At 38.6% G+C, this 11,174-nt stretch overlaps 1 protein-coding gene across 1 annotated transcript; it reads left to right on the top strand.

Annotated features, from left to right (window-relative positions):
* Positions 1–5,619: 5,619 nt before the first annotated feature.
* Positions 5,620–10,314, top strand: CMC2 (C-x(9)-C motif containing 2). The gene is made up of 3 exons (XM_010006191.1): positions 5,620–5,700; positions 9,166–9,237; positions 10,240–10,314. The coding sequence occupies exons 1-3, from the start codon at positions 5,620–5,622 to the stop codon at positions 10,312–10,314; spliced, it is 228 nt and encodes a 75-aa protein (XP_010004493.1).
* The last annotated feature ends 860 nt before the right edge of the window (positions 10,315–11,174 follow it).

The following is an 11,174-nucleotide window of genomic DNA, read 5'->3' as shown; positions in this document are numbered from 1 at the left end:
GCCCCCCCGCCCCGCCGCGAGCTGCCGGTGCCGCTTCCGGCCGGGCCTGCCAGGGGCGCTGGAGCCTCCCCCGGCGGGCGGTGCCGGTGTCAGTGTCAGTGCCGGTGTCAGTGGCGTTGCCGGTGTCAGTGTCGGTGCCGGCCTCCCTGGCTCGTCCTCTGGGGACTGCAGTAAGTGCCAGGATGGCCGAGAAGCGGGGGCTCTGGCCAGGCCCCAGCGGGCGGCCTTGTTCCTTCCTAGCCCTGCAGGGGGGCAGGGAGTCCCGGCGGCCTCGCTCCCCGGTCCTGTCCCGCCGGAGCTGGGGGCTGCCTTGTGGGACCCTCTGCTCACTTCGCATCCTCCTCCTGGGCGCAAGGAGGGCTCTCACAGGAGCTGCTCTGAGCCGTAAGCTTGTTTTGCCCCGGGGCTGCGTGTTTCCCTTCGCTTTGTTAAGGACTTCTGGGAGAAACTGAGGAACTACCGACCAAAGCCAGCGTGGGAGCTCAGAGGGCCTCCTCTCCTGCCCGAAGTGTTGGTAACAGTGGGCAGCCCCTTTTACCCCGTGTCGGGTTAATGGTATTTACTGTCTGCCAAGTGCTCTGTCTTCCTCCAGATCTGGCTGCTCAAGGGACGTGGTCCTGGCTTTTCCATCAGGGGAGTGTGATCCTCTTGATCCCCTTTCCCTCAGAAGGGGAAAACTAGTTCTACAGTAAGCAAGGAAGTGCTGCTAGGGGTACTAAGTGTTCTTATTTGCTAGATCGGGAGAAAAATGAAGTGGGAGTGAAGTGAAGCCTGGTCTGGTTGATGCAGCTGAAGCACAAGTGTAGTTTGCAAAACAGGAATTTGGCCACAGCACCTCATGTTCAGTGTGCTATCCTTTTGAACTGACTGGGGCTTGTCATTCTTGACCGTGTAGTCCTGTTGTAGCAGGGATAGAAAGAGATTGCTTCAGTAATCCTGTGATACAGTGCTAGATTGTGATATCTTGTTTCCCTCTTCTGAGTATCCTAAAGTGTTATAAAAAATATTTCTAAATTGTGTAAGAAAGATAATTCTAGGAACGTAGAAGTTTTGCTGAAGTGAGAGGTGAGACCAACTAATTAGGTGTGGGTCTGGATCCACTTCTATGCTAAAACTTCATAGGGTCTTACAGAAAAAACACCAATGACTGGAGTAAACAAAGAACTGGTTGGTTTGTGAGTATTTTTCTCCAAAACCAAACAGAGCAATACTCTGTAACTGAGAACTTAAAAGCAAAATGCCTGGTCTTACTGAAATGAGACAGTGAAAAGGGCTGCACAAGTGAATGTCACACGCGGTGGCTCTACAGGAATTTCAGGATCCTCTACTGGGACGTGTTCCCTTTTCCGTGGTCGTGCTGCCGCCTGGTGGATGTGTGAGGGTTTGCAGGAAACGTTCAGTGCTGTGGAAAGCTCCCGGTTTCTGGATGAGGAGCCGAATGATTAGCAATATAGATGCTCAGATGCAATTTTGCATCTTCAGGGTTGTCACACAAGATTTTGCACGTTGCTTTAAGAAGTAATTCATTTTTCTGAGCAAGATGTGAATTCGTGTTTTGTGGTTTGTTGGGGTTTTTTTGCTATTAAATTTAGAAACTTGAACAAATTAAATTACTTTTGTGTGCAACTTTTTGAAAGGAAAAATTAGTAGGGGGGTTGGACTAGATGATCTTTCGAGGTCCCTTCCAACCCCTAAGTTTCTGTGATTCTGTGTGAAATAGTCTTCTAACATGTTTTCATGAAGTACAGAACAAGTATCTTAGGAAAACCGTCATCTCAATTTAAACCTTTCTTTCACTGTTGTCCCCCAAACATGGAAATGTTAAGCATTAAGTTAATCAGCAAGATGCAAACAACCTAATTTAGTTTTCCTTCTGTGTCTGGGAACTGAATAGTTCATATTTATGGGATATTCTGAGAAAAGAAGAAAGGAACTTCCCTGGATTTCTGACATGCTGATCCTAGGCTTCATTTGGGAAAAACGTGGCTCGGTTGTTTTCCTGCTCTTTTGCTTGAGAAGGAGAAATGGGCACCCTGGATTTTGGTGTCCAAAAGGTGTGAATGAAATGAGGATAATGTTCTTGCCTGCTCTTTCAGAACAGCTTTTTGGTTTCTGTGTACTTGCTAGGTATCTGCAGTTCTATTGTGTATTCTATAGTACATGTTTAATCCTTTTGCTCATTAATATTAAATGTGTGATGCATCAAACATCTGTATAGATAGACTTGTAGATTAGGGATGAATCTCACTTGATCACTTACATGTTGGTTCCTGTTATGAAATCCAGCAATTTGAAATGCTTAATGTCTAGGATTGATTATGTAAGGCATTATCTCATAGGTGTTATTTTTCGGAACAAAAATAGAAGCATTGGAAATTCAGTATCATTGGCAGAAAATTTTTAATTTTAAGCTTTGATTAAAAAAAAAATAAATTGGGTTTATGTTTGAAAGAATAAAGCTAGAACATCACCTGGTTTCCCTAGTAAAGATGAACTACACAGAACATGGTACTGGAACGAGACAATTTCTTGTGTTATTATTATTTTTATCCTGAAGGAGAGCATGGATTTAGAAAGTGGTTAAGGAAGTTGAAAGATCCATCAACTCTATTCATGTCCCCTACCTTCAAGGTTAATAATTTATAGAAATTTGCATTTAGTTGTTAGGGTATTTCAGCCCAGCCATTTAGATATGTATGCAGTGTAATTTTTAACAAGGAAGGAAAAACTGTGCAGAATTCAAATCTCTCATAAAACACATTAAAGGGCAGACCATTTTTGTGCAAGCCAATGAAATATGTCAGTGCCTTTTTGTTACGTGTTCACCTAAATACTTCTCTCCAAATAGTCACTTCAGATATTAATGTTTGCTTAGCATTTTGCAGTCCATTTTCCTCCTAGAGCAGTTCCTGTATTTTCTTAAGATTGTTCTTCTACTTTACTGCTAATATCTCTCCTACTAAAATTGCTTGTTTACTTTGACATGCTTTATCTAGCATTTCTGTTAGCAGTTTTCTCAGAGCAATTTGTATTGCTTATTCCCAGTCTTTTTATGTGATTCTCCCCCCCCCCTCTCCTTGTATTTTTTCTTACTTAGATAAAATTCTGTCCATGTGCACTTAAATTCTGGTAAGATGGAAAACGATAGCTCGTTCCTGTCCTTTTTTAATGTTTTTGGTACTCCTGAAAATCTTCTATCTGTCAGTCATTCCCCTTCAGCAAAAAGCCTTGTCAGATCATTACAGATCACTGTCTAACCTGACAGTCCTAAACATAATATTGAGCTTTGAAAACACTGTTCAGTCTTCAAATTCAAAAGTACTGAAAGGCTCCAGGTATGCCTTCCATGACCACTCTAGGATGTTTTGTTACTTTAATCTGTCATAACTTACATGAACTGAGTACCATATCTTGTATCTGAACTTGAACAATTTTAATATTGAATGTTACTTGAAAATTAATTTCAGCAGCACCACTCTGTGAACTGCTATGACAGTGACAACCTCTGATTTGTAGCATCAATCCTGCAAGAGATGCCATTGGAAAATTCATTTGAGTTGTTTGAAGGCTTTTAATTGATGAAGTACACTGATATCTATCTATTTGTGGCATTGATATCTTGATATCATCTTTTATCCACTTTATTTGAGAATAATTTTGTAAACAATGGCAATGATTACTAATCTTAGTTTAGGAAGAATGAATCTTTCCCTGAGATGCTCCCCATGCTTTTCTGGCCTGTGCTGATGTGCATCCCTTGACTCTTAGTCTTGCTCTCTCCTTGTGAGACAGCCAGCTCAGTTGACAGTTTTAGGAGGAGCAGTAGGGGGCTGAATGATGAAAAGATTTAATACTCAGCTGGGTTCACACATGTTAAAGTAAGGTGCAGTCTTTGAGCAGGTCACCCTCTCCAGGGAATGCTAACTCTAGTGCTAGCAACAGAATCTACTGATGAATTTAAAACATATTGACTTTGTGTGGCATGCAATCAAAAGCTGGTGGCAATAACACAGCAGGGTTCTTAATCACTTTGCTGTTACAGTCATGCTCCTGCTGTCATATTTCTAAAGGTTCATTTGTTAATTTGTTGAATAGAATGCTTAAGCAACTTGGATGGTTTCCAAATTCTGTGCTAAGAGCATATGTAGTGTCATACCAGACTTCCAGATAGCATGGAGGAGGTTTTTGAAAGAAATTACTACATGTGTTTGCAACCCTATGTGGAACGTACTCTTATGGGTCTCAAGAGGCTTTAAATTCTGCTTGTATTTTTTAAATTTTGATTGGTTGTGGGAATGTAACTCTTGTCAAACTGAACACATGATGAGAAATACTGAGTTAGTGCACACACCTCTTCAAGAAGGATATATTAGTGGAGTATTCTAGGAATAGCAGTGTAGGTTATAGCTGCCAGCACTGCAACTGAACATTGGCATTTTACACTTTTTACATTTGGCTGCTGACTTAGCTGATCTGTTTAGCTGGGGTGTTAAAACAGAAATGGCTATTTACTACAAGTTGTGGTAATTGCCTGGTGTGTTGCAGCAAGGCAGGTGATCTCTTTGGGAGGAGGGGGAATGACAAAATATTAAGTAAGCAATCAAAAAAAGCATCTCTTCAATTCCATGGCAGTATGGATCAGACAAGTAGAATTGTGTCAAGGTGAGCCCATTTGGCCTGGTGTGAACTGGGCTTTTTTTCCCTCCCCAGTGATCTTCCACAACAAAGATGTCATCTTACTTCAGCCGTTATCAAATGACACTTCTATCCCTTTCAACAAAAGATCTTGAAAATTACTTCTAGGAATATTATTATTATTTGTTAAATGGGAAAGAATATAATATTTATTTCTAGAATTAAGCTTGCTCTTGCTCCACAGAGCCCCCCCAAAAAGGACCTGGGGGTCCTGGTTTACATGCAGTTAAGACATAATTTAGTAGCGCATCCTTGCAGCAACAGGGGTTAACAGCACACTGGGCTGCATAGGCAGCAGGTCAAGGGAAGTTGTTATTATTCCACTCTTCTTTCCAGTATTGAGGCCACATCTGAAATATTCTGGATTTTAAAGCATCATCAATGATTTGGGTCATGATTTTTTAAAAAAGCATGTAGGTAACTAAAAAAGATGCCAGTTCTCAGAGTGCTGTAATGAAATACCAATTGTGCTTCCTGTTCCAATCAATCTTTGTGTAAGGTAGGAAGAAAATTACATATACATATCTTTTTTAAAGCTAGAAAGAAGAAAAGTGAAGTAGGAAAGTGAAAAGATAATCTGCAGTTCAAGATAGATTAATGCTACTTGGGAGTCCCTGAAAATTAAAATCCCAAATGTATGCTTATGTCCTTGATAGCAAAGAATATAAACTTCTAATTAACTTTTAACATTCAGGCTGCATAGAAGAACAGATGTGCTGACTTTAATTACTTTAGTTGTGTAATATAAGCTATACAGGTTAAGCTGTATTTTGATCTAAAATATTTTTGTTAAAATAGTACTGTGTGATAGTATATGATATGGTTAACTCAAGCCTTTTAGTTAAACCTTCATATTTTAATGTTGGCAGGTGGAGATTTCTCAGATACATGTCCTTGTGCTACTAAAATTATCTCTAACTGAAGATGCATCCAGACCTGTCTCCTCATCTGCACACTGAAGAATGTAACCTAGTTATCAGTCTGCTCAAGAAGTGTCACAAGGAGGTAAGGAGTTCTGAGCAGAAAAGAGAGTGGGAGGACTGGTGAAATGAGTGTTGGCTAAATTAGTGAGAATATTATGTGATCATAGTGAGAAAAAACCTCCTCTAGGCAGAGCAGCCATGAAATATAGTGAGTAGGTTTTTCACTGAAGAGGTAGCTGACAACTGTGTGTAAAATTTTGCCAGTGATCTCATTGGGAAAGAAAACATGCCTTAAAATTTCCTGTGCTACAGCTTGATGAGTATGGCCCTGTTTTAAGAATGGAAATAATTTCTGCACCTTTTAGTACTGTGTGCCCTCAAAAAACCATAATAAAAGCGACTTCACATGGGCTCTTTTGTGTGCTTACAGCATTTCCATATTCCAGCTGTTCACTGGGCAGAGGCTTCAGGCTGTTCACAAGCAGATGTGCTGATGGAGATCCAGACACACAGCATGCCTTGTACTCAGTGCTTGGAGAGCTAAATGTCAATTACTGTTTGACTTCCATCTTCTTAGAAGGCACCCACCCAAGGATATAAAATGTCAGATTGTCTTCAGGCTTCCTGGGCTGTTCACTGCTTCAAGAAGATAGAATCTTCATCTCCCTTGTTTAAAAGCTCTGTAGTAAACCTCTAGAGTCAGCCCCTGCAGTGAAAGCTAAGATAAAACTACAAAGTTGTATTAGGTATAAGAGTTATGCTTTTCTTCTGAGTTCTAAAATTTTAACTTGCCTAAAAATGCTCTAGGTAATTTGAGAGATTGTAGAGACTTTTTTTTTTTTTCCTAATTGATTTTTGGGTTTTTTTTTAAACAACTTTTATGTTGTAATGTAGCTACAAGTGTTCAGTAGCTAGAATTAAGTGAGCAGACTCTTGTACATTAACTACTATGTTATAAAAAAGATTGCTAAAAAATTACTGCCAGTTAAGAGGAGAACAAAACTTCTATAGGCAGTATAAAATATTAATTTTTCATAATTGTGAAAACAAATCCAATCAGGAAAGAAAATACACTCAGATTTGTCCTGGTTTTTGCTACATACATAGATGGGCTTTCTGTGCTTAGACCAGAGAATCCAGAAATACTAATTTACTACTTCAGCGTAAAGGTTGACTGGTTTTGTTTGTTTGTCTTAAAAGAAAAAGGAATGTTAATATGCAAGCATCACAGGTTTTTTGTATAATGTAGCTTATAAGACTGCCTTGAGTTGAAGAGGGAAGTGGAACTTAAAGGTGTACTTGAATTCCTTGGCAGTAAGTGATTCAAAGGAATCTGTTGCCAGTTCAACTCCTGAGGGGACTAGAAGCACCAATCATACAGTCATGCACAGGATTATATTCTCCTGATTTTGTTTAAAGCTGATCTTTACACAAAGAGGAATTACTTCTGTCAGTCTTGTGCTCAGCTATGAGAGGGTATTAGTGCTGGCACTCTCACAACAGAAAGGGTGAAGATGGCTGCTTTTTCACTCAGTTAAAAGAAAACAGTACATTTTTGCTTAAAATGCAAGAGGGCTGTAATGAAATATTCTTTTAAAATTGAAGCCACTGAAATCTGAAAAGTCAATGATCTTAATCAGTTATCAGTGACTACCTGCTGTTTTGTTATAATGCCAAAATGTCCTAAGAATCTTCATCTACAGTTTAAATCAATATTCCTCAGATGAAAAGCATTATTTTTGTGTGTCCTGTGTGTTCATTGTCACAAAAGTCAGTTTGATTTACTTTATTCCTCATCTAGAACCTGCCCATTTTATCAAGTTTTGCATCTAGTGTGGAGGTTAATGGCATTCCTATTTAATGTCTTTTTTTTTTTTAATGACTCCATTCTGGTGCCAAGTGTGTGCACGAGAGAGACTTACTTTTATATGTAGCAGCTGAGAGAAAATGCATGGTGTCTTGCAAAGCAGGCATAATATCTATTTTTGAGAAACTGATTTTTTTTTTTTCCTCATAATCTGAGCCAAAATGTTGTCATCTTAGGAATCTGGCTAAATAAACATAGATTCAAGTCACTGTATGCACTAGTAAGAGTGGACTTGACTTAGCTTGAAATGTTAGTGCTTACCTTGAAATTGAACATGTAGGTATGGAAATAATATACAAAATTAAATCTGTATTATCTAAAATTAATTGTTACAAAAGAAAGATCAGCTTGCAGTAACGTGCCTGTTTATTCCATACAACTGCTTCAGACTGTCATCTGGTGCCCTTTATAAAGCAGAGAGGTATAAACAAGCTAATTATAGCACTGCTATAGTGAAGTGTTTGGCATAATCTTTATTAACCTACTCCTACTTTCAGTCATGTTCTATTGGCTGAAGTCTTGTCCGCTGTTTGAATTCTTAATAGTGTTCCTGTATTGTGTAAATTGATAGCTCATCAGCTATAGAAATGTGCATAGATTTCCCTCTGAAATACATATAAGTGACTTCTTTCTCACCTGTTTTGTTCTTCATGGTTTTGTTTGTTTTTATTTTAATTCATTAGAGGTTGATAAAAGATTGATCAATTTGTCTCTATTGATTGTATAGCTGTAAATATCTACTACAACCTCCACTCCTTCAGGTCTTCTCAACCGCTTGGATGCTCTGCTGCCAGATTCTGCTAGGAGATTCTGTGGCATGGTAGCAAGCATCACTGAAAAAGTAGTCCTTGTAGCAGGATGTGTTCTGAGAGTGATTTGATGGCTGATAATATGAAGTTTCTTCAGGAAATTCTGAGTGATAGGAAAGAGTTTTGTGGTGAATTTCATCAGGTTAGCTGGGAAGTGCCTTCCTGAGGACAATGCCTGCAGTTCTTCAACAACTAAGGAACACTTAAGTATGCCTAAGTTCCACAGTTGAGCTATGTCATGAAGATGGTAAATCTTATTTATTAACCTTAAGATGTGGATAAACTTAATCTCTCCATTTTTTTATACTGTTTCAAACATTTTAGTCCTTTAGCTCTAGTGCCTCCATCTCCTGGCACACATTTTTCATGTGATTGAGAGCATCAAGTCCTTTGCCTCTCCAGGTCAGGAAGAAATAAGGAAAACTAAAGCACAGAGGATGTTGCCTCCAGGTTGTCTGTAGATCTCCCTGCATCTTTCTAATCACAAACTGGAGTTCAGAATATTTGTCTTCTGTATGTTATTCAACCTAGTGTGAGTGAAAGTAGTAAGACTGATTCCTAGATCAATAAAATGCATGTTCTACTTTTAGAATTTATAGCTGCAGCAGCTTAGGAATCCTATTTTAGTGGGGGTGTACAACATGGTAAGGCCCTTCAACCTTCAGCAATGGGGAGGGTGTTCAAATGAGGCTCAGGAATAGTTCTAAATTTAAGCTACTCAAGAAGTTATAAAGTATCATTTTTCAGAAAAAGAGAAAAGGAAAAGAAGACCAGGCTATGCTGCAAAATGCAAGTGACTTGTAAGAAACTTAGAGCTTCAGAGGAAGAAACCTTTGAATTTTAATTTTATTTTCTCTCCCTAACTGATCAGCACAACATTTTGAAATTTTTTGGCCATTGCAATGATATTGACCGGGAGATGCGGAAATGCCTAAGGAAAGAGGTAAGGAACAAATTTACTACTACAAGTTAAATCCTGGATTTACAAAAAAAAAAAAGTCCATGGGATAGAAATGGAGTTGCTTTTTACTGAGTAGTACAAATCAATAAATAGGACTTGAAATGCAGGTACGTTCTGGAGTGGGCAGGTTTTTTTATAAGTTTGTCAGGTAAAACCTGGCTTTAACAAATGGCATGCTTTAACATAAGGCCAAGGTTGTTTTGCTTCTCATTAAATATGTATCAGATCATGCACTTGTTCTTAATTTTTCATTTCTTTTACCCATGAAAAGTTTTCCTTTATGGTTGCAATGAAAGAAGGTCAGGCTTTTCAGCCTTCAGGATTTTGCTAGTGCAGGGGCATGGTTGTCTTATGCATGTATCTAAACTGTGAGGGCTTTCTCAATTACATTATAAACTGGAGTCCCCTCTCTGTTTTGTTTCTTTTTTAAACCTTAAAAAGCCCCCAAACGCCTTACCCTCATTCAATCCAAATTTGCCTTTGTTCCTTTCATCTTGTATACTACTTTAACTGTGCATATAATGAATTACCATGATCAAAAATAGACCCAGCCTGTGATGACAAATTCATGTCTGCAGAAGGCAGACACACTTAATCAGTATCTTTTAAAAGGAAAAGAACCTGACCTGTGCTCTAGAATAGCACAAGTGCAGTTTTTTTCCTAGTTCATGTATGAAGTGTAGCTGTTGTATCTAAGATGGATGTATAAATTCCTCCATGAGATTAAGTGAATCTTCTTTATTAGGATGTTTTAATACTCTTGAGTTTAGTGTCCTCAAGCTTAGAAATGTGTTTTAATCAAATAAATGTTATTTTCCAAGTAAAAATGAACCAATATATGTATTAACAAGAACTGCATTTCTAATGCATCAGTCAAACCTAGTGTTTCTGTTCCTCTATAATGAATGCTCTCTACGCTTTTAAATTTGACTGACTTGCTTAATGATAACAGCTGATCTATTAATTTCCTCATCTGTCTTACAGTATGAAGAAAACAGAGCCAGGAACCAGGAGGTGCGACGGAGGGTAATTAATGCTCACAAAAACTCAGAGAAGTGAGCTGAGCTGCGCTTGGACAGCTGCATCTCCATGGGGACACTCAGCTGAAGGTGGACAGAATACTTCTTTCCCATCATCAGTGCTCAGCCTGTGGTTTGTGAAAGGATGAAAAAATAAGTGCACCTAATACTCATTCTGAGCAAGGCAAACAACATGGAAAAAAATAAATATAACAAATGAACACTCACAACTTATTTTTTGATGTCTAACAGAAACAAGTCTCTGTTTTGGCATAGTTTTGTCATGATTGTTAAGTAATGAGGAACTGGTGTGTGTGCAGTATTCCCTAGTTGAGGCTGCTGTATTCCCTACCTTCTGTTGAATTGCATTTATTTCTTTGTGTTTACCAGTTCCACTTTCATATCTTGTTTTCTGTTTTGGTTTGTTTTTTTCTTTCCAAAAGACTGCATTACTTTTTCCATCAGTCTTTGTGGTGTTGTGGTAACACTGCTTAAATGAATTAGCAGCAAGAAATTTTAAACAGATGTGGCTTGAAATTGGAAATTGCCAATCAAGTAATAATTGGAGTTCTAGTATTTTTATTGGAGCTGAAATGATGAAACTACCATCTTTCACTGAGAAGATTAAGAATCCTTCTTGCCAACCGTATGTACAGTGTACACTGTTGTAAGACAATTTGTTCATCATACCCAAAGCAAGCTGCTTTAGAAATTCAGAATGGAACATTTCCAGGGATTTACAAAGCTTTGCTTTGATTTTTGTTGAGTACAATCAATGTGTGCTGAGTGATTTTTGAAGAGGATTGCTGCCAAAAATAAAAGCTAAATAGTTCTTCCACACACTCTGGTAAGAAGATGAAGTTACGACTGTTGCTGCTGAAGGAGAATTCATGTTGCAGT

This window comes from Chaetura pelagica, unplaced genomic scaffold, assembly GCF_000747805.2.
Source record: "Chaetura pelagica isolate M959 unplaced genomic scaffold, ChaPel_1.0 scaffold139, whole genome shotgun sequence".
NCBI classification, from domain to species: domain Eukaryota; kingdom Metazoa; phylum Chordata; class Aves; order Apodiformes; family Apodidae; genus Chaetura; species Chaetura pelagica.
This window is presented reverse-complemented; position numbering and strand designations above follow the sequence as displayed.

Coding starts and splice junctions, on each gene's coding strand:
- CMC2 (XM_010006191.1), top strand. CDS start 5,620: ATGCATCCAGACCTGTCTCCTCATCTGCACACTGAAGAATGTAACCTA. Junction 5,701..9,165: donor TCAAGAAGTGTCACAAGGAG/GTAAGGAGTTCT, acceptor CTAACTGATCAG/CACAACATTTTGAAATTTTT. Junction 9,238..10,239: donor GGAAATGCCTAAGGAAAGAG/GTAAGGAACAAA, acceptor TCTGTCTTACAG/TATGAAGAAAACAGAGCCAG.